Raw genomic sequence first — 23,276 nt, 5'->3', positions numbered from 1 at the left:
AATTTTTATAATTACAAAAATACATGTCGAGGTGGGTGTACGTTGTGCAATTTCTAGAGCTCTGTCTATTCAAACAGGGTCAAAGTTTATAAAATCTCAATTTTTTTTAAAGATAAAGATGCTTTCAATATGTAAATAAGTTCAAATAATCATTGTTGCATGTGATGTTCAATGTTAGAGTTTTGTACATATACATGTACAATGTATTTCTATGTTGTGTTTTACATTACCATAGATGTATTAGAACACCTTGTTGTCTTCATTAAACAAGGTAGTAAAAAAATTAAGTTCAAATGAACTAAATATTTGTAAACCAAACAAAGCAATACTTTTTACAATTTCTTTATTCAATTTTCACGTTTTCATTAAAAAAAAACCATATATTCACCAAATTACAATGGATATTGTTATTGTAAAATATATCGTATTACATCATGGATAAAAAAAATCGATCATAACATATTGTTCAAACTAAAGAATGCCAAAACGACAATCCATAAAAAAGTGTTTGGTTGGAATTGCTGCCTGAAGGTTTCTAGACCAAGGACGGTTGGAGGAGAATTTTTTTTTTCAAACTTGAAGTTATACAACCTTAGAATAGGTAAAAAATAAGGAAAGTGTTTTTTTTTGCCAATAAAACTTTATGAGAGGGAGGTATATCATTAAGGCGTGAGGCAATCAAAAAAATAACCAATAATTTTTTTTGGCCCGAGATAGAGTTTTTTGTTATTTTCTATCATATATACTGTAATAATCTTGGCAAGCATTTTCTTACATGTTCAAAAAAGTTCATGCTCAAAATTCAAAGCATTTGGCAAATTGAAAAACTCATTGTTTTCAAATGAGTCATTCTTAAAACGTGTTATTCAAAACAGACAAATATATTCTTTGAAATACAATTTAGTTGCATCAGACATCTAGCTACCTATAGAACATATAGATAAAAGCTTACGATTGTAAAATCCTAATGGTAAATGTGAAACTATGAGTGTTGTAGGTTAAAAAAAAAGATTTATTCCATTCTAAGATTGAAACGTTTTACTATTGAAATTGAGTGAAGCATATCTTTTTGTCTGAAATCACCGAATGCCTATGTTAAACTAAAAGGAAGAAATCAAATATTTAATAAAATAAAATAAATGTTCATTGTTTGGAAAATGATATTGAAAACAAGTCTGAGCCTTAATTAATCGTGAATCGAACAAATATATCTTAATGAAATTTCATTTAATGATAACTGTTCAGAAAATGGGGAAATAGACCTAAAGTGCAAACGAACATTGTTAAGCACTGGCCATAATACATAAAACCAATAAATAATGACGGAACAATCGTTTGGGTTGACTTTGTCTTCGTCAGAATTAATACAGCAGCAAAGGAATTGCTCATTTGAGTAGCGTCGTTTAACCATTCGATCTAGAGATGAACCTATGATTTTGAGCATTGTGGTCTCTAGAAAAAATCGAGAAAAAATTATTTATCCCCCAAAAATCTAAACTAGCTAGAATAAACAGTTCACATTTCAAAGCTTCATCAAAAATTTATCTTATAAAAACAATAAACTATCCAATTCAATTATTATCTACCAATATAATGAGTGGGGTTTTTTATTTCATTTTTTTTTTTAAATTTTTCTCTGTAATATATGTAAATTTATCTTTCCATCTTTATTTAAGTAAGTAGAAATATCTATTTTAATATATTTTATCTTAAATTTATATTTCAAAACGACCTTTACACTTACTGTATGACCTCGACCTGATCAATGGCCCACTGGTCGTATCCTGTTTTTTGGTAAACAGGCTGCCAACACCGGAACTGAACGCCGTCCTTCTTAGCGTTGTCTGGCAGTTCATAAGCTGCTCTCTTTGGTAGAAGATACTCCTCAGCATCATGTCGAGACAGCAGCTTCCATTCCACACCCTTGATATATGATAAAAATTCATACAAGAATTTTGAGGAGTGGTATACCTTAATCAAATCTATGCAGTTACTCTGGCAAACCGGTACTGAAACAGTGTTTGGACATAAGATCACATCATCACTGCTGACGATTAATTTGTTGTAATGTATTCAGAAATTCATATAGTATTCAGAAGCATTTTTTAACGGAAATCTATTTATGAATACCTTGAAATTAGTAGGATATTAAATGGTAAGAACAATTTAGATATTTTTGTAGTAATATGTATTCCTACGCCAGTGTTCAATATTGCTAAGATACAATTTTCAAGAAATATTTCGATTACTGATACATAACGTTAATGCATCGTTAAGTTTGATGGCGTTAAACATATTCTTAAATATTACACTACATGATCATCCGTCTGTAGCATGAAAAAGCCTGATAATTTATGGTAGAAAAAATGTGCAAAATTATTCAAATACATCTACGAAACTACATATACTTGCCGTGCAAAATTACATATCGTTAATTTTGAAATAAACAATAATCAATAAAATCAGCTCACGTCAGTACTTCAGTACTTTGATTATTATATACGACTATCGATTACTGGTTTTGTAACTGGTTACCATCCATCCGACCAAGCAATCTGTTTATTGGTTAGATATTGCCATCTTTAGTTACTACTTAGAGTCAAAAAGTGAAAAAAGTCGAGCGATTATTTAAATATTTCGAAGGTTTGCCATTTAGGAGGTTGGGATTTTCAAAAATTTACCACTCAGGTCTGCCTTATTTTTCATATGATTAGTTAAGATGTAGACTGTTATTAAATAACGAAAAACTTCACATGTGAGTATTTTACAATATCCTTACATAGAGCCCTAATTAGAAGGAAAATAATGCAGTCTTGATATGGTAACGACCAACCACTCCAGACAGACAAAAAATAACTATACTCTGTCCCGAGTTTTTGCTTCCACCACTTTTCGCTTGATATTTCGATGATAATAAATACCTCTGAGCTCACACTACTTTCATCCACTAATATCAAAAATGCCCAGATTATCTGCTTTGAAACGCCCCCTCTACTGCTTCAGGTTTCAATACACATCCCAAAATAGAATGTCTACGGTGATCAAAAAGTGATGAGTGATGGAAGCAGTAACTTGGGACAGACTACAGTAGTCTCTCATACATTTTTTATGCAACTCTTCTAATTAAAACCCATGATCTCATACCGGGTCATTGAACTTACCAAGCGGATCTCGACTGGTCCCTGGTCAACCATCCTATAGAAGAATACATCCGTGTGAAGAATGTACGGAGTCTAAAATTGAAAGAGTATTTACTAGTCTCTTAATTTTTCTTTTAAATCCTTTTATCCCGACATTTTTTTTTATTAACAGAGTCTTTTTAAGATTTAAATCAATATTAACGTTTTATTCTGGGCTTTTGGAGATATCATTTCGATGCTTTGTTGCATTTGTATCGAAAATTAAAAAGTTTTTCTTTCAAATTAAGCAATGTACATTAACATGAAAAGCTATACCTTAAGAGAAAAAAATATATTCTTCTCTGTTCGCAAAAATGAGAGACACGTTATTCAAACAAAATAGAAATAATTTTATATACATTGTTACTTGTTCTACATTTTTATGTAGTTTGAAATAGGGTTAAGAAAACATTGTTTTAAAGAAAAAAAAATAACCATGGAGTTTGATTTTTGCCTCGCTTCTAGTGCATTTCATGCTATCGTTAAAACGCTTATTAATATCATCGCCATGGCTGCAGTGATAATTGCTATACTGCACAAAAACAAACATTTTACCTTCGTGTTGAACTTATTCGTCAGCAATTGGTTAGTGAGCTCCATTAGTTCTCCTCTGAGCATCGCATCCGCCATTTTTTCCTGTGCTCAAGATGATAGTTTTGTGTCCCTATTCTGGATTTTTAATTTTCAGTATATCTGGAATATCATTTTTACGATCAGAAACACTCGGATTATTTTGGTGGTCATTTGGCTTTACTCCCCTACCTTGTGTGCGCTTCCTCTAACACGAGCATGGGGAAACTTTGTCTTTGATGAAGACATGTGTCTATGTACACCTTTTGTCACCGACAATGGATTCCGAGCCTACGGTCTTGTCTCCACAGCAGTGATAACCGTTGTGCCCATTTCATTTTGTTATCTTGCCATCCTCAACAAAGTAAAAACTAGCAACAACTGCATCACTGGAGGAACACAAATTGAAATTACAGAAAGAATCAAACAACAAAAACAGTTGATGCGGACCATTCTGGTTATGATATCGGTTTTTATATTAATGAATATCCCATTTATTATCACAGTTCTTCTAGACCCGAACCATGAAAAGTTCAGCCTTTGGGTCCACTTTTTGTCTCTTTATCACGCGGGTTTTTCTTACACAACGGATACCTTAACATACGCGCCTATGAACAGACAAATAAGAAACTCTGTAGTTAAAATCTTTAAGCGGGTACCATAGGTATTAAACACTTAGTCTCTGTTTTTGAAATGGTTGATTACATATAGCTACATGTAATGTAATAATACTTGTTTACTTTTAGGTTATTCTAATTTTTTTATATATCACACAAATAATTAATTTCTCTTACATCCCCGAATACAGAGTGACATCAGACACAGTTCAGAACCAAAAGACGTTAAAACGGCAGAGAATGATATTATTATTTTAAATTTTCATTTATTGATTACAATGATTGTATGCATTTCTGATTGTTGACATTCAAGTTTGTAAAACAAATTTAACAAAACTGATTTTCTTTGTTAGGTTTGTGAGTTTATGAAGTATTATCTAAATTATTGATGGATCATATCTTATATACTTTATAGACTCGTCAGCCGTCCAATTTACACCACTTTTTCCAGAAGTTTGAATTGTAGTACTCAAGCAAAAAACAAAATGTTCTCAAAGCTGTTAAAACTGAACTTTATTTATTTTACAACGATTGACAAGCAAATTCTACAAGTTATATTAATATCTCTTGTTGGCACGGATGTTAGCCCGAGGCGGTTATTGGGGTGGGAAGAAGCCGGAGTACCCGGAGAGAACCCACGTGTCCAAGCGGGCGACCGCCATACCCTATCACATACAACCACTGTTGATCACGGGGATCGAACTCGGGTCACAGCGGTGACAAGTGAGTGCATTGTCCACTACGCTACTTGGACACCGAACCTGTTTTTGGTGTGTGTGGGGTTATTTCCTGTTTACTCTTTTTGTGTATTGTTAAAGAGCTAATTTACGTAGGCAGCATTTTAAAAATGTAGACGTGAAAAAAAATATTTAGTCATGCGCCATTATTCAAAATTTAACTACGATATGTATTCTTTTATAATCATGTTCAGGTTTTTTGTGAATTTCGTTGGTACTCTTCACCCAAAAATAAACGTTTTTATACAAATATTTAGTTTGATATGCATATACCAGGTATAACTTATGAATTTAAATGCTCGATATAACATCCCTATTTCCATGTATAAGATGTATTTCTACAAACAATAAGTCCCTGGAAATCAACATAATTTCCAAATCTGCATGGTGAATATTGGATAATCATAGTTGTGCTCATGTTGTAAATCAATATTGTTTAAGCATAGTTCTATTATCAACGTAATAAATTGTACAATAAATTATGATACTCGATTGTGTAATTTACATATATATGTAATATGAAGAATAATACTAAATGTATTTTTATTTCATTAAACTGAACTGAACTTTATTTTTTTTTTACAATGCTTGATTAAAAAAAGTTCTACGACTTCTATCAACTATTTCGTTGGTACGGGTTTTAGCGCAAAAAGGTCATTGATGTGGGAGGAAGCCGCAGTGTCGAAGCGGACGACCACCATAACCTTTCACATTAAGGTGGAAGTACTGTCGATCACGGGGATCGAACTCGAGTTGCAGCTGTGATATAAATCAGATTCAAAGTATAAATCTAACATAAACGCTACAATTTTTTTTGTTCTTAATAAAGCTGATTCGATGAGATCGAAAAACTAAACATTATCTTTACTGTAATTAAAAAGTAAAAAGCAGTTTTTAATCACCAAATACCTGTAGTTGGGGTTATGCAGCCTGTGGATACATCACACGTGTCATTGCTACAGTCACAGTTACCCTGACATCTGTATCCATATGTAGGATATGGACATTTGTCTGTGCAATTCAACCCAATGTATCCTGGCCTACATACTTAATCAAGATGAAATGATTAAATTTTCATACCCTTTTTCAAAAGATGCTTTTGTTGTAAAGTATCCATTAGATCTACCTTGAATCTTAAGATGTGAATTTCATAGATATAACCTATTGTTTATTAGAAACAAAATACAAAAATATACACATAAACTAAAATTTAAATGGAAACAGAGCTATTAATTAGCTTCTTCTAAAGGATATCAGTGTAACCTAAATTGATTACGACCATGAGCCCTCTTAAATTGTCTTTATCCATAATCATAAATGATAAAACATGTATAAACTCATGTCATTTTTGGGAGTTGATTTTAATCAACTCTCCTATGCACTTACTCGGGCAAACCGAAAGTGAAACAGTGTTTGGACCTAAGCACAAATCGATACCGCTGACAACACTTAGTTCTTTAAAAAAATTCGATAAATTCGATGCAATGTATTCTGAAGCATTGTTTTTCAAGAAAACTTATCTATTACTACTATGAAAATGGTAAGATTTTAAATGGTACAAACAGTTTAGATATTTTTCAAAGTCGTATGTATTCCTACGCTAGAGTTCAATGTAGTCTCGTTCAACCAGACGCTCGGCTGGAGTTCAATCTTGCCTGGATCCATACAATTTCTCAGAAATATTTCGATTACTGATACCACTTGCCATGCAAAATCATATATCGTTGATTTTAATTAAATGATAATAGATAGAATCAACTCCCCTCAGTACTTCAGTACTAAGATTAATTATAATGACTTACATTCACAGGTTTCGTTGATCAGATTCCAATAGAAACCTACACAGCACCCTTTGTAGTTTCTACTAATGCAAATACATATGGTAAATTTACTATCTATAAATCATTAAATGAAATACCATGGAAACAAACATTTCATTGATAAAATTGTATTTTTTTTTAAAGAAAAGTAATATGAATACTGGCAATAATGACTTTTCTAAGAATGTATTTGACTTATTTATAGTTTTTCTTCGCCCCTTCTTCATAACGAGTTAAAACATCTCGTTTAAGCAAATTGCTTGTATGTTGGCATTCTCGTGGTTACAATGTACTATTTAAACGGCAATTTGTTTATTGCAGTCGAAAATCCCAAGGATTTTTAATTACAAAACTGTTCAAGCAATTAAAATACAAGATTAAACACTCTATTGCTTATTTTGTACGTGTCCATGTCATTGATAATAAATATTTACAAACTATATCCCAAAAACAATCTCATAATTAATGTGTGTTATCCTTCAATCCTCTTTATGCTTTATACAACATACAACCAGATATTACTTACCCTTCACACTCTTGGCTTGTGTGGGAATGTCCTGATAAACTAATAACCAAGAAAAATGATAGCATACATAAATACACTGCTTTGCAAAACATCGCCATTACAAACAGTTTCCTGATCTATCGAACTGAAATGTTATTTAAATAAATATTTGTTTTATAATTTAAGTATTCTTGATTAATTATGCATTTGGATTTGTTGGACAATAACTTCCCTTTTCCTGAATAGAAAATCAGGAAACGTATGATGAAATAGCTTCGAGGTGATATGCAATAGAAAAGAGAAAAAATCGCTACTTTAAAAATAGCAAATATTGGTTTCTGAGACCCCTTGGGTCAAGGGGCAAAAATTATATTTTGAATTTACACCATGTTAAATACTTGTAATACAATTTTACAAATAACTATATATATATATATATATATATATATATATATATATATATATATATATATATATATATATATATATATCGGAACAATGTTAAGCGTAAGAGGCGGACAATTGTTTATGCCATATCGGAAATAATTTTAACAAATGAATAGTTGCCGGAAGAATTTATTGACTTTTTTTAAAGAATATATGATTAATAAATTATGGACTGGGGATTACAATGAAAATCCTAAAAGTATTATTAGCACATGAATTATATTTTTGTGAAAGCACAGGACAAAATCTTCAAGATAGAATACATTTCAATTTCTACACCTCAAACAAATCCGTCTTTACAGAAAATACAATATGCAAATGTTAAATCTGATATGAAAAAAAGTATGAATTGATCAAAAGGGAGAACTCTTTTCAACTGCATTGATATGTCGAAATAAATGAATGTACAAGTAACACTACAATCATTCTTAAAGGCTGCGGATATATTTACAAAAGGTAGAAAAACAGTCACATTTTTTAAAAAGTGTGCAATCATTTTATCTTTGAGAAATGGAATTTTACTATCGCCTCGTCGCCGATGTTTCTATTGCGTTTGTAGGCACTTTTATAAATATCCTAGCCATTGTCTCAATAGTCAACGGCAGACTACTCAATAACAAGACGTTTACCTTTGTTTTGGTCTTATTTATCAGCAATTTGTTGATGTACTCTATCTGTGGACCTCTTAGCATTGCATCGTACATTTTGTCATGTGATAGAACTGATGTATTGTGTCCCTATTCTGGATTTGTGATCTTCAGTATTTCGGGGATATCGTTATGGAATTTATCAATAATCTCGATTAATCGGTACGTATTGATTTGTCATTCGAGTTATTACGACACCGTCTTCACTAAAACGAACACTAAAATAATTTTGTTGATCACTTGGCTATTCCCACCGATTGTTTATCTGTTTCCTCTCACTGCCACTTGGGGCAGTTTTATGTATGATGAAAAGAAATGTCTTTGTACACCTCTCATCACTAATGTTGCATTTCGAACCTACAGTCTTGTTTCCACAACGCTGATTCCTTTTTTACCAATTTCATTTTGTTACCTGGCCATTCTTAACAAAGTCAGAACAAGTTATAAGCGCATAACTAGTCTGCAAATAGAAAATTCGGATCGAATGAAAAACCACAGACAACTGATTAAGACTGTTCTTGTGATGATATCAATTTTTGTATTGATAAATACGCCATTCACCATTACCGTTCTTTTGGACCCCGACCAAGAGAAAATAAGCCCATGGATACATTCTGTTTCACTCTACCTATCCGGCATTTCATTCATGACCAATACTGTGATATACTCCATATTGAACAAACAGATTAGGACCTCCATCGCTAATATCTTTAAACGGATCATGGGAAAATAAAAACATAAACACCCAACGATATTACACGATGAACATTTTTTAATTCTAGGCTGAAAGTGAGCCTGGGTGACAATTCAGGATATACTTTCAATTCTTCATTCATTTAACTTCAGTAGATTTCAGAAAAACTATTCATATTTTGAATCCAACAAGTTCATCATTTAAGGATAGCAAATGCAATTTTATGTCAGTGTTAGAATACGGCAACTGTGAGTGGAATAAAATGGTTGTTGAATGAAGGCACGTAGTAGCAACTTTTATTATTACAAAATAAAATACACGTCGAGGTGGGTGTACGTTGTGCAATTTCTAAAGCTCTGTCTATTCAAACAGGGTCAAAGTTTATAAAATCTCAATTTTTTTTAAAGACAAAGATGCTTTAAATATGTAAATAAGTTCAAATAATCATTGTTGTATGTGATGTTACAATGTTAGAGATTTGGACACATACAAGTACAATATATTTCTATGTTGTATTTTTCATTCCCACAGATGTATTAGAACACCTTTTGGTCTTCATTATACCAGGTAGTAGCAAAAATTAAGTTCAAATGAACTAAAACATTGCAAACCATTCAAAGCAATACTACTGACAATGTCTTTATTTTAATTTACACTTTTTCAATAAAAAAAGACATATATTTACCAAATTACAATAGATATTGTCATCGAAAAACATGTCGTAATTACATCACGGATAGAAAAATCAATCATTACATATTTCTCAAACTAAAGGATGCCAACAAGTCCATCCTTAAAAATTGTTTGGTTGGAATTGCCGCCTGTAGGTTTCTAGACCAAGGAGGGTAGGAGATTTTTTTCAAACTTGAAGTTTAACAACCTAAGAATGAGTAAAAAATAAAAAAGTTCTTTTTTCCAAATAAAACTTTATCATCAAGAGGTGTTTCATTGAGGCGAGAGGCAATCCGAAAAAACCCCAATAATTTTATTTTGGCCCAAGATAGAGCTTTTTGCTCTTTTATATCTTGTATACTGTCATAATCATGGCAAGCATCTTCTTACATGTTCTTTAAAAAAGTTTACGCTCAAAATTCAAAACAGTTTGCAAATTAAAAAACTCATTTCTTCGAATGAGTCATTCTTAAAACGTGTTACTCAAAACAGACAAATATATTATTTAAAATACAATAAAGTTACATCGAACATCTAGCTACCTATAGAACGTATGGATAAAAGCTAATGATTGTAAAATCTTAATGGTAAATGTGAAACTATGAGTGTTGTAGGTTATGAAAAAGTTTTATTCCATTCTACGATTGAAACGTTTTACTTTTGAAATTGTTTGAAACATGTTTTTGTCTGAAATCATTGAATGCCTATTTTAAATTAAAAAGGAGAAGAAATAAAATGCTTAAAAATATACATGTGTATGTTCATTGTTTGTAAAATAATATTGAAAACAAGTCTCTGCCTTAATCGTGTATAGAACAAATAGATTTTTCCATCAAATGGTAACTGTTCAGAAAACGGAGAAATAGACCTCATGTGCAAATGCACATTGTTAAGCACTGGCCATAATGCATAAAACCAATAAATAATGACGGAACAATCCTTTGAGTTGCTTTTGTCTTCGTCAGAATTAACACAGAAGCAAAGAAATTGCTCATTTGAGTAGCTTCGTTTAACCATTCGATCTAGAGATGAACCTATTATTATGAGCATTGTGGTCTCTGGAAAAAATCGAAAAAAAAAAATTATATTTTTTTCCCAAAAGACAAAAAATCACCAATGGCTAGAATAAACAGTTCTTGTTTCGAAACTTCATTATAAATGTATCTTATTAGAACAATAAAGTGTCAAATTAAAAATCGATCTACCAGTACGATGAGCGGTTTTTTTAATTAATGTTTTTAAATTATTTCTTTAATATATGTATATAAATCTTTCCTTCTTTAATGTAAGTACATGTGTACTAACATCTATTTTAATACAATTTTTTTATTTATATTTCAAAACGACCTTGACACTTACTGTATGACCTCGACCTGGTCAATGGCCCACTGGTCGTATCCTGTTTTCCGATGAACAGGCTGCCACCACCGGAACTGAACGCCGTCCTTCTTAGCGTCGTTTGGCAGATCATATGCAGCTCTCTTTGGCAGAAGATATTCCTCAGCATCATGGCGAGACAGCAGCTTCCATTCCGCACCCTTGATATATGATAATAATTCAATTTAGATCTTCTTAAGAGACGACTTCCTACATGTTGATACAAATAGCAACTCTGATTTTCAAGCAGTTCTTGTGGAGATCAAAATAACAACACTAGTTCAGAATGAAATTATTATGTGTAGATCATATAACAGGTATATACTTACTTTATTGATCGTATACTGAAGTAAAACACCGCTATAGGAACCATTACTTGATAGGATGTTACAGGTAGATGTTTGGTCATGACAACCGATTTGTAGCACAAACATAAGTTTTCTGCAAAATGAAATGTATGTTCAGTTTAAAAAAACATATCCAAATAATTTTGGTGAAATCATTCCCAATTCTATGATGTCTTGAAGTTAATTCATTTAGTTAATAACAGTCTTAATTGGGATTGAACAAGAAGTATAATTTATTATAGTATTTTTACTTGGCGTTTCGTAGATCCATCTCTACTGTTCGTGCCTCGCGATGACCACAACCATTAAAGTACAAAGTCTTGCCATGGGCAAATGGACGCAGAGCTCCGCAACCAAACCCTATCCCACCTCCTGATACTGACTCCCAATAAAATGAGAAAATCCCGCCCTCAAACGAATCGTACATTGTTCTTATCAAACTTCCAGGCTGAGGTAGACACTTTTTGCCTACAAATACAGTAAAAAAAAGGTTTTCATTGTAGTGATTATTGCATATAAGAATATTATTCGTAATACAGCACAAACTAGTATTAATCGTATGTCCTCCAAAATTGTAAGTAATGCTAATGAATTTGTTTCATTGCATATGTCAAAATGCATTGTAAAAATTTTGAAAGTCTTGATAACTACCAAAGTATCCACGTTCACAGAAACATTTTCCATTCAAACAAGTTCCTCGCGAGTGGCACAATTCAGGGCAGGATTCTCCGACATAGATGTCGTCTAGCGCCCACGATATACCAACGCTCGACTGTGTATTTTGTATCCATCGAAACCGAGTTGTGCTAAAATAGATCAACGAAAGTTTCAAACATAAGGGTAACCGCTTCCTTAAAAGAATATAAATGAGATTAATTCTTGTAACCCTTATACGTAACCAACAAATTTCAAATGCTACATTACACCCAGGACCATCCACTTTCTTCTCTGAAATACACAGAGACAATAATAATGACAAACGCACAGAAACTCTACCTAGAGAATGTCTTCTCTGTCAGTGGTATTGTGACTAGTGTCCATGTGGGGTGGGTGTGGTGAGTGAAGATGGAGGGGGAGTGATAGTGACGTGGTTGACACTCTGACAGGTAGGCGTGGTCTGGAAGACACAGGGGACGAACAAGGTCCCAGCGGTCACTTCCCGGGTCTTTGTTGTATTCAAGATATACCGGGGCATAATTTGCGCAATTGTCTGCAACACCGCTACAACCAACTGCAATCTGTAAGCACAAGTGCTTTTATTGCATGTGTTTATTTTCTTATAAACAGTTATTAATACTGTCTTAAAATATTTCCATTTCAATTTTTTAAACAGCGATACTATTTTACTAGTACTCTGCTGTATATTTGCAAAACAGTATATTTTGAATTGTATTCATAAAAATACGTTTTGATTTATCCTCTTTATCTTACGTTCTGACAACGAAATTGAAAAGAATTGAAGTGATGCAAACAAAATGTTTATTTCTCCCTTGCTCTATTATTAACATTGTTCACAAAAGAAACTTGTTTATAAAAATGTTCTCATTTGAATTGAATTGAAAATGTGTAATGTAACCGACCAAATGCTGATTAATACTTCACCTTAAACTGAAGCATAAATCCCTCTTGTACTATCAGTTGACCAGTGGTAAAACTCCTGTTTCCTTTGCCCTCTTCCCACACAATGGAGCTATCACCTTTTGTACAAACGTTGTCTTTTATTTCTCCATGAGGATTGAACTCCCATGGGGCATCACTCTGTATTGAATCATCAAAGGACACCTGCATGTGGCTTGGATTAATTTCATTTCCACCTATCAAACATATACGGTATTAACGTAAAGTAATGTTATCAAAATTGTATTGCTTTCGGTACTTTTTCAACCAATTTCGGGATAAAGGATATTCATTTGACGTGATGTATCGAAATGTTAATATCAAAAGCAACAAGAAAATTATATACCAGCATTTGTAAACAAGTGCATCAACAAATACTGGGGAATCATTAGAATTTGCAGACGTTCAATTTTTGTGCTTTTCATGGGCAACCCTCTCCAACAAAATCAAAAATTTGAAAGAGGTAGTTTTCTTATTGAAACTAAAAACGGACGCATCCACGAAATTATATTCCTAGAAATAAGCAAAAAAGACAGAATCCACGAAAAATTGCCCCAACAAAATTGAATGATTCCACGTATATACACTGACCTATCAGAACGTTGTCAATAGCCCACTGAGGACCTGTCTGGGACCATTTTCTGTTCAGAGGTTGCCACCATCTCAGTCTGGTGTTCTTTGTTCTAGCAGATTGAGGCAGCAAAACGTACTCTTGTCTCGGACGTTTGTACGTGGTGAAGTCCATAACATGCAGATCGTCCCAGGTAATTCCTATAAGTTATAAATTCTCAAGAAGTTATAAGAAACAATAACTAACCTATGATATCACTTTATACATGTAGGAGCCTTTTAAAAGTTAACTTTCTTGATACAATGATCATTCTTTCATTTTGATATTGTGTTAATGAAATCAAAACAATATAGAAAAAACAGTCATTTTTAAACCTTAAGATCACGTTTTTGAAATAAATAAAAAGTAATGTCTAGTTTACCACCGTTGTTGCTGTACTGGAGAATAACACTGTGTTCTGGAGATCGGGGTGTGAAACAGGTAGGGTCAACATCTACACCGCCAAGGGATCCAATAAACTGTACAAATCTGTAAAAAGAAAAAGGAATATAAATACTGTATACAGGGTAATTTTCGCCCCGTGTAATTTTCGCCCTTCTACTCTTGCAAACATTTTCGCCCCGTCTTAAATTCGCCCAGATAATGATGTGTTTAAAGAGAGATAGTGCGAGACATTGTTATTTGCCCAGTCTTAAATTCGCCCTATGACAACGAGGGTGAAAGGGGCGAAAAATAAAACGGGGCGAATAATTTCCTGTATATATAAGTAACCTATATTTTTCAATGGTTTTTGATGCTATATAATTTTTTTATTTTTATTAACAATTGTTATTTATCCCAGTTTCTTGGCAAGGAGATGACATACCAATGCAACACAATCCCGTTTTTATGGATAATTTTCTAATCTTTCTTTGGCATTTTAGTTCAAAATATCCTAATGTCATTCCAAAAGCGATTCAAATTAAAAAAAAAAAATTGTCATGCCATTGCAATGTAGTACTTAACAAAAATATAGCCCTCGAGGATTATGCTAAAAACCCGATAAATAATTCTTGCATCTATGTAATATGTATCTGTGAAAGACCAACTGGACCATTGCGCTTTCCGATTAGCTGGCTGTTGTATAGTCCTACCTCGTGTTTCTCAAGTCGAGATCGATGGTGACGAGCTGCCTGTAGTTGGATCCAGTGAACACTGCGGCAGATCCCTCTGCCAGATTCTCACAAGGTTTGCCAAGTTCACCACCTTCTACCAACGACCACTTAGTTTTGTCAAACGAGCTGCTTTCGAAGTTGTCTTTCAAGTACGTCTAAAATAAACAAGTTTATATGGGTTTAAAGTAACCTTTACATTAGTAATAGTTTTATTAATAAGGTTAGAAGTCTAGTCTTCTCTATCACTATCCTTGGTAAAACAAAGAAAGATATTAAAATAGTGCATATTGAGTAAAAGCTTTGTTCCAGGACTGATTATCTGTGATTTCATTCATTTCGCTATTGTACTTTCATAAACATATATTGTTTTTAATCAATTCATTAAAGGAGTCTTTGAAATTGGTATGCGATGAATATTGATATTGAAACTACAGTTATATGTTTCATACCTTACATCTACTTTAGGACCTAATATACATGTTGCTATGCATTAAAATATATATACAAAGAACGTTGAAGATAATCTACTTACAGGATTAGGGAATCGATCATACAGGCAATCTGGGCCTGAGTATCCTTGATCACAGGTACAGAACGGATATCTACAGCTACCGTGGCCGTTACAGTGTTCGCTACAGGCCTTGCCCACATAGATTTCCCGTATCCCCCATTCGTGGGAAGGTCCCGTATTGCCGTCCGCCTTCTGGGTCCATCTGAATCTCGTCGCACTGAAGGAATGAAATTTGTCCTTATATACATGTACATTATATCTTATTAATGTTACTAAATCATACGCATGCATGTTATACAAACTAGTATATTCCGATGTCTTTGAATGTATTTACGAATGAAAAAAAGGCAATCGATTAAAGCTATTCATAAAAGTTTGCATGCCCCCCCCCCCAATTTTTTTTGAGGGGGGGGGGGGGGCGGGCGGACCTCAAGAGACTGACTTTGATACTGGTAATCCAGATAAGGTATGAGAAAATCTCCTCCACATCCCCATTGGTTCACTATGGTATACGCTTCCCATATGCAGTCCTCCATTACACTCAGGATCTTTTGGAAGACACTGAGGTGAAAGATGAGACCACGTGACCCCATTATCTGTGGAGTATTCTAAGTGTACTGGCGGGCTGGACTTGTTAAACGTCTGCCCACACCCAACGTTGAGTTCATATTCTAGAACAAAATCGTTCTCAATGCCAACTTCTCTGGTTTCTAAGACCGAGTTCTCTTTCGTTTGAGTTGTCCCGTGAGAAACATGGGCCTCGTTACAGTAGGTTGAATCCCCGGCCACATTATCGTCCCTCATCCAGCTCTGATAGTCAAGTGGTCCACTAAAATCTGACGTGAATTCTGTTGGGTTGCTGTCCTCTCCACCGATACGAACGTTATCTATGGACCAGTCACCCATGGGATGTCCGCCGTGTAGCGGCTGCCACCACCGAAGTCTGACGCCATTGTCTTTTGCTTTTTCTGGGAGTTTTAAACTCAGAAATCTGCAGAGACAAAGGGTATGTTCAAAATAAGATAGCAAACCCACTCCTGACATCAAATTGAGGAGGCTTGGTGGTCAACAAAATCTACAGTTTACCAAAAAGTTTAAACATAATTTTTTTAGTTATAAACTATTATTCAGAAAAGTAAAGTTACATAATTTTTAGCTTTTAAATTTAAATATTATCCTATATCTTTATCAGAGCTCTTCTTTTAAAGGAGATCAATACAGTCTATAGAAATTGTTTGGCCATCTAGCCCTCTTAATGCATACAAGTGCGTGGTTCTGTTGACCTACTTGGGTGTTCTGTATAGTGTGTAGTATAGTTCTGTTATAGGCATCCACGTTATACCGCCGTCTGTTGAATAATCCACAAGAACTCCCTGGTTCCTTATCACGGGGCCAGCCGTGCAGCCAAATAGAAACACGAATTGAACGTAGACTGCGTGACGGAGATCGAGATCGCGGGAGATCAAAATGCGACTACATCCCTGAAAATGGTAAAGTAAGGTTTTAATGCAAGAGCGATATCGTTTTGTTTTTTTAATTTGGATTTTTTTTTTGGGGGGGGGGGATATTTTTTTGTAAATTATTTTTTTCTATCACAGGATGGTGAGACTACATATTATATGAAGTATTTTTGCAAAAAGGTTGACGAGTAACGTACCCCGGAAAAGTGCAAAGCATTACCAGCAGCCATTACTTTACATGGAGGCAAGGTTTGCGCTCCAACAACTTTCAACCATTGCGACCCGTTTATATCCGGGTCGAACGAGTCGTAGAGATATGTAGGTAAGGATGATACAGGCTCACTACAGTTAGGTCCCTGCCATCCGTCGTCACATCTGAAACCAGATGTGTTACATTGCGTAAGATATACCATTCAAAAAATATATCATCATATTTTAAACACAAGTCAATCGTTGAAACAAAATTTTACACAATTTCATTTGTAATTTTGTCGACTGATATCTGATATAAATTAAATCTTCCTTAATTTGTTTTTCATCATTATTGTATGATCATGCGTATATCTAAATGGTAATTTTATCAACTGATACATGATATTAAGAAAATCTTTCTGAATTTTAATTTTCTTCATTATTTAATACATATTTATTTTATAGTATTCAAAGTCTTATGTAGCACGGTTTAAGGTACAATATGTTCATAGTTAATTTGATTGAAATAAACACAATAACCAAATAAAAACTTTAAACAAGAGGCCCATGGGCCACATCGCTCACCTGAGGAACAATAGGTATGATAAAATCAGCTTAATGGAGTCATAATACAAACAATCTGAACAATGTACAATAATACATGTGGATCCTGTATAAATAAAATCCATTTTTTCCCCCTGGATATTTTTATGTTTATAATCATTAGTCCCTTTTCTAACAGGATGATTTTATAGTCATATCACATGTTGAGTATTGCAGTCCTCAAAAAGATCCCTTACAATTGTTTATATATTGGATATTAAGCTACATCAAACTCTGAACCTTCTTGTGAGGCCGAAGAATTGTCCTGGAGCCAAAGTCTTAACAATTATAAAGAATCATCTGGCTGATTAGTTTCTGAGAAGAAGATTTTAAAAGATTTACTCTATATATTCCTATGTAAAACTTTAACACCCCCCCCCCCCACCAATGTGGGCTCACCCTACCCCCAGGGATCATGTTTTCACAACTTTGAATCTACACTACCTGAGGATACTTCCACACAAGTTTCAGCTTCCCGGCTGATTAGTTTCTGAGAAGAAGATTTTTAAAGATTTACTATATATATTCCTATGTAAAACTTCGACCCCCCATTGTGGCCCCACCCTACCCCCAGTGATCATAATTTTCACAACTTTGAATCTACACTGCCTGAGGATGCTTCCACACGAGTTTCAGCTTTCCTGGCTGATTAGTTTCTGAGAAGAAGATTTTAAAAGATTAACTCTATATATTCCTATGTAAAACTTCAACCCCCCCCCCCCCCATTGTGGCCCCACCCTACCCCTGGGGGCCATGATTTTCACAACGTTGAATCTACACTGCCTGAGGATGCTTCCACACAAGTTTCAGCTTTCCTGGCTGATTAGTTTCTGAGAAGAAGATTTTTAAAGATTTACTATATATATTCCAATGTAAAACTTTAACAACCCCCAATGTGGCCTCTCCCTACCCCCAGGGGTCATGATTTTCACAACTTTGAATCTACACTGCCTGAGGATACTTCCACACAAGTTTCAGCTTTTCTGGCTGATTAGTTTCTGAGAAGAAGAATTTTAAAGATTTACTCTATATATATAAATTCCTATGTAAAACTTCGACCCCCCATTGTGGCCCCACCCTACCCCTTGGGGTCATGATTTTCACAACTGTGAATCTACACTACCTAAGAATGCTTCCACACAAGTTTCAGCTTTCCTGGCTGATTAGTTTCTGAGAAGAAGATTTTTAAAGATTTACTCTATATATTCCTATGTAAAACTTCGACCACCCCATTGTGGCCCCACCCTACCCCCAGTGATCATGATTTTCACAACTTTGAATCTACACTACCTGAAGAAACTTCCACACAAGTTTCAGCTTTCCTGGCTGATTAGTTTCTGAGAAGAAGATTTTTAAAGATTTACTATATATATTCCTATTTAAAACTTCAACCCCCATTGTGGCCCCACCCTACACCCGGGGGTCATGATTTTCACAACTTTGAATCTACACTACCTGAGGATGCTTCCACACAAGTTTCAGCTTTCCTGGCTGATTAGTTTCTGAGTAGAAGATTTTTAAAGATTTACTCTATATATTCCTATGTAAAACTTCGACCCCCCATTGTGGCCCCACCCTACCCCCGGGGGTCATGATTTTCACAACTTAGAATCTTCACTACCTGAGGATGCTTCCACACAAGTTTCAGCTTTCCTGGCTGATTAGTTTCTGAGAAGAAGATTTTTAAAGATTTATTCTATATATTCCTATGTAAAATTTCGACCCCCCATTGTGGCCCCACCCTACATCCAGGGGTCATGAATTTCACAACTTTGAATCTACACTACCTGAGGATACTTCCACACAAGTTTCAGCTTTCCTGGCTTTCTGGTTCTTGAGAAGAAGATTTTTGAAAATTTCTCGAAATTGTTCATTAATTTCTAATTATCTCCCCTTGAAAACGGGTGTGGCCCTTAATTTTCACAACTTTGAATCCCCTTTGCCTAAGGATGATTTGTGCCAAGTTTGGTTGAAATTGGCCCAGTAGTTCTTGAGAAGATGTTGAAAATGTGAAAAGTTTACGGACAGACAGACAGACGGACGGACAGACGGACAGACGGACGACAGACAAAATGTGATCAGAATAGCTCACTTGAGCTTTCAGCTCAGGTGAGCTAAAAACGATCGTTATAGAATCGTATCCGTAAGCAGTTACTGTCGATTCCTATTTAATCTCGAGGAAATAATATCCGCGTAAAATCGCGAAAAGTACATCTCGCGGTTTTTATAATCTAGCTTTTATATTTTGGACAAATGCAAACTACATGAAACTATAATAACAATTCGGCATTTGCAATTTTATGTTCTCGCGATTTGATGGAAAACGACTGAATCGCAGAATTAAGTACTCTCGTAAAATAAGGAATCTAGAATATATGCAAGGTGTAAAAATATAATCTTAATAACGATTTCAGACGTTCTACTTACATACAACCGCCCTCCGTACATTTGCCATGACCATTACACTTCAGGGGACAGCCTTTACCTATGTACAACCTAGACACCGCCCAGTTCTGTTTCTTCCCGTACCCTGTTGGTTGTATCCATCTAAACCGTATAGCTTTACCTCTGGAAGGAAAGAAAATACATCACAAATCTTTCAAGATTTTTCATATTTTCCTTAAAAACATACTGTGCAATCAATAGTTTCGTTATGTTTCAATGCTCAATGAATATATGGCTACCACTTTCCCACGAATTCACATCCAATGCAAATTATCCTCCGCAGTCTTTAATTGTTGCAAAAGAATAAACAAAGATTGCACTTGCTAAAGAACCTTTGAAGAATATTGTCAATCCACGAAAAGTGGCCCCTGGGAATTAAGATGATATCATTGTATAATGTGTTTTAATTAATTGTACCTTGAGTAATAGGGGAGTGGTATTGTGACTCTGTGCCATCCAGTATGGACATCAGATACGAGAGTTGTTCCAGGATTAAATCGTCCACAGTCCACATCCGATGGCAGACAGGGTTTTTGAAGTAGTTCCCACGTGTTACCGAAATCTCGCGAGAACTCGATGCCAATATCTGATCAGAAAGTAATACAACTTAAGACAGCTTTTGTCATTCCATTACTGTAAATTTTTAGTGTTGAAATACTTGGGAAAAAAACGTACTGTAACATTCACGGTTCGAAACACAACCCATTGCAACTTCAAACTGTAGAAAGGATTCTTCGTCTACGGTGACGTCACCAGACATTGCATACCGTACACCAGTATCACCTTAAGAAATAAAGTATATCAATTTAGACCCAATAATTAACAGTGACACATATTTATGTTGAATCTTTTACTAATTGTACATCATTAACATGTTACCATTGAAATGTATGGCCTTCTGTGGTGAATTGCAAACAGGTTCAATAGTGGCGCCTGGATACACTAGCCAGCTGGTTTCTTTTGGTAGATGAAAATCGTCTCCTAGTGGTGTGACACCGTTCATATCTCCACCAATAAAAACCTATTTAAGAGTGCATTAAGCTCAATGAAAAACCATGTTATCCAAAACTAATGAGCCTTTTTAACGCTGTTGTAAACCGAAAAGAATAATTATATCAGTTTCAAGCATAAATCCATTGCATGGTATTTTTGAAATAAAGAATGAGCTACCTGATCTATAGCCCACTCCTCTGGAAATGTTCCATTAACAGACGGTTGCCACCACCTCACTCTTGTTGAGTTAGTTCTAGCCTCGGGAGGAACGTGCAGGGCGTAATATTTTGGAACGTTACTGTATTTGTTGAAGTCAAACTGTTCTATCGAGTTCCAGTTGACACCTGCATTTGCACTGTACTGTAGATAGACCGGAAATGACGAGGTGTCGGGTGGGTGCCGCCCACAACCAAGGCGGATAAAGAACTGTATGATGCTGAATAACATTAAAATATATTTTTAAAAAAATTGAAAATCTTTAAAAAGAGTCAAATAGCAGGTAGTGAATGTGAAATTAAAATCATGCTACAGATGAATGTAAAAGTTATTTGTTTTACTTCTAAATAGCGAGGACAACAGAAAAAAGATTAATGGTTTGTGTGAAAGCAACACACTATTTTAAGAAAAATTGTTAATTTCTATTTGCCCTACTTTATGGATATTGCTCACCTAACAGTACTTAAATCTAAGTCTGTACTGACAAGCATCCTCTCCCCATTGTGTTTGAAATGAAGTGCATCCCCTGATATAAGCTTCCCGCACTCGTTCGATATTTCTCCGCCACTCTGCATCCACCACTTAGTCTCGTTAACGTCATTTTCTTCAAACATACACATTTGTATTATAATGCATTATTTTTCAAAAGATAGAGCACAATCTTAATAAAAATACAAACAGAACATTTTGTTGTTAAAAGGATCGTGATACGTTTTAATTCTTAATTAAATGCAGTTATTCAGTATCACTTTTTTACGAATTTTATTGAGCATTCTAAGCTGATGATTTATGAAATATAAATCAAAGTTATAGACTGCATTTGAAGATTCTTTTTTATTTTAATGTTAATTTTTTTTTCAACCTGAAAACAAAAATCAAAATTGGCAAAAAATACCACTTGCAGATAAAACTCAGCTTTTCAGTTTCTTCTCACCTGTAATCAATTGTCCACGTACTGGTGACTGACCATCAGCTGACCTCTCAAAATCGTCTGAGAGATGTGTCGGCAGCGGAATAGAAGTAACGCAGCTATCGCCATGGCGATTTTGATCACATGTGCACATCATAGTATTTGAGCATGCGCCATGACCTTGGCAGTAATCCATACAGGCCATTCCTATAAATACATTATCTATGGCCCACTCAGGGGCGTAATGGTCCTCCGCAATAAAACCTTGGTACCATCGAAACCGTAGAGATCTACAATCAGAAAAATCTGATAATACTGTATACAGGGAAATATTCGCCTCCGTTTTATTTTCGCCCATTTCGCCATCCTTGGAGTCAGTTGGCGAACTTAAGGCTGGTAAAATTCCAAAATTTCTAAGTATATCTCGTTTACACACTAGTGAGTCTGGGAGAATTCAAGGCGAAACGAAACTGCTTGCAAGTTTAGAAGGGCGAACATTACAAGAAGCGAAAATAGCCCTATATACTGTGAGACAGTATCAAAATTTCAACTCGGCATGAACAAAATTTGGTTTTTGATATTACAAGTATATATGAATAAATAAACTTTTATTCAACGTGAAGCAATAGTCAAAAAACGTTATTTTTAAAACCATTACACATACCCACAGATGTAAACATTATCCAGAGGCACAATGACCCGTCTCCAGTACTTGGAGGTTCCCCCATAGTACACAGTGGTAGGGGTGTCGACATCAAAGCACCAAGCCGATGACGTCAAGGCGCAGTTAGACACCAGCGCGTGCCAAGTTTTCCCACCATTTGGAGAGTATTCAACCCTGACCGGATAATCCTCTGTGGGGTCAGACTCACAACCCACATTTATCTAACGAAACATACCCATTTATTAATACAAAAAGTAAAATCTTTTAAAAATTACTTGCAATGTCATGATAACGAATTGTGTGATTATACGCATAATGAAAATTACTG

At 34.6% G+C, this 23,276-nt stretch overlaps 3 protein-coding genes and 1 long non-coding RNA gene across 5 annotated transcripts in view; 1 reads left to right on the top strand and 3 right to left on the bottom strand.

Moving 5' to 3' along the window:
• Nucleotides 1–1,293: 1,293 nt before the first annotated feature.
• LOC105322509 (reelin) lies at nucleotides 1,294–3,244 on the bottom strand. Its single transcript, XM_020064950.3, has 3 exons — nucleotides 3,162–3,244; nucleotides 1,745–1,923; nucleotides 1,294–1,452 (listed from the first exon to the last, which is right to left on the bottom strand). Exons 1-3 carry the CDS (start codon nucleotides 3,192–3,194, stop codon nucleotides 1,404–1,406), a joined length of 261 nt encoding a protein of 86 aa, XP_019920509.3. The 5' UTR covers nucleotides 3,195–3,244; the 3' UTR covers nucleotides 1,294–1,403.
• A 2,745-nt stretch (nucleotides 3,245–5,989) lies between these two features.
• On the bottom strand, nucleotides 5,990–7,633 carry LOC117682433 (uncharacterized). The gene is made up of 3 exons (XR_010712606.1): nucleotides 7,450–7,633; nucleotides 6,906–6,964; nucleotides 5,990–6,150 (listed from the first exon to the last, which is right to left on the bottom strand). It is a non-coding gene; the product is annotated as an uncharacterized lncRNA (long non-coding RNA).
• Nucleotides 7,634–8,538: 905 nt separating this feature from the next.
• LOC136275085 (melatonin receptor type 1B-like) lies at nucleotides 8,539–9,255 on the top strand. The gene has a single exon (XM_066083390.1). It carries the CDS (start codon nucleotides 8,539–8,541, stop codon nucleotides 9,253–9,255), a length of 717 nt encoding a protein of 238 aa, XP_065939462.1.
• A 587-nt stretch (nucleotides 9,256–9,842) lies between these two features.
• LOC117682840 (reelin) overlaps nucleotides 9,843–23,276 on the bottom strand; it is a 46,469-nt gene continuing 33,035 nt past the window's right edge. The window contains exons 38-59 of one of the 2 annotated variants that reach the window (XM_066082552.1): nucleotides 22,949–23,169; nucleotides 22,309–22,574; nucleotides 21,828–21,978; nucleotides 21,336–21,594; nucleotides 21,045–21,186; nucleotides 20,841–20,948; nucleotides 20,583–20,751; nucleotides 20,148–20,288; nucleotides 17,123–17,300; nucleotides 16,753–16,946; nucleotides 15,908–16,456; nucleotides 15,487–15,682; nucleotides 14,934–15,109; nucleotides 14,225–14,328; nucleotides 13,821–14,000; nucleotides 13,215–13,426; nucleotides 12,609–12,850; nucleotides 12,264–12,418; nucleotides 11,864–12,080; nucleotides 11,595–11,706; nucleotides 11,248–11,426; nucleotides 9,843–10,946 (exon numbers count right to left, since the gene is read on the bottom strand). In XM_066082552.1, coding sequence (XP_065938624.1) covers nucleotides 10,898–10,946; nucleotides 11,248–11,426; nucleotides 11,595–11,706; nucleotides 11,864–12,080; nucleotides 12,264–12,418; nucleotides 12,609–12,850; nucleotides 13,215–13,426; nucleotides 13,821–14,000; nucleotides 14,225–14,328; nucleotides 14,934–15,109; nucleotides 15,487–15,682; nucleotides 15,908–16,456; nucleotides 16,753–16,946; nucleotides 17,123–17,300; nucleotides 20,148–20,288; nucleotides 20,583–20,751; nucleotides 20,841–20,948; nucleotides 21,045–21,186; nucleotides 21,336–21,594; nucleotides 21,828–21,978; nucleotides 22,309–22,574; nucleotides 22,949–23,169 — 4,200 coding nt within the window. In that variant the 3' untranslated portion in view covers nucleotides 9,843–10,897. Of the gene's footprint in view, nucleotides 10,947–11,247; nucleotides 11,427–11,594; nucleotides 11,707–11,863; nucleotides 12,081–12,263; nucleotides 12,419–12,608; nucleotides 12,851–13,214; nucleotides 13,427–13,820; nucleotides 14,001–14,221; nucleotides 14,329–14,933; nucleotides 15,110–15,486; nucleotides 15,683–15,907; nucleotides 16,457–16,752; nucleotides 16,947–17,122; nucleotides 17,301–20,147; nucleotides 20,289–20,582; nucleotides 20,752–20,840; nucleotides 20,949–21,044; nucleotides 21,187–21,335; nucleotides 21,595–21,827; nucleotides 21,979–22,308; nucleotides 22,575–22,948; nucleotides 23,170–23,276 lie in introns of both variants that reach the window. The other variant, XM_066082551.1, reaches the window with a different exon arrangement.

This window comes from Magallana gigas, chromosome 4, assembly GCF_963853765.1.
Source record: "Magallana gigas chromosome 4, xbMagGiga1.1, whole genome shotgun sequence".
NCBI lineage: Eukaryota > Metazoa > Mollusca > Bivalvia > Ostreida > Ostreidae > Magallana > Magallana gigas.
This window is presented reverse-complemented; position numbering and strand designations above follow the sequence as displayed.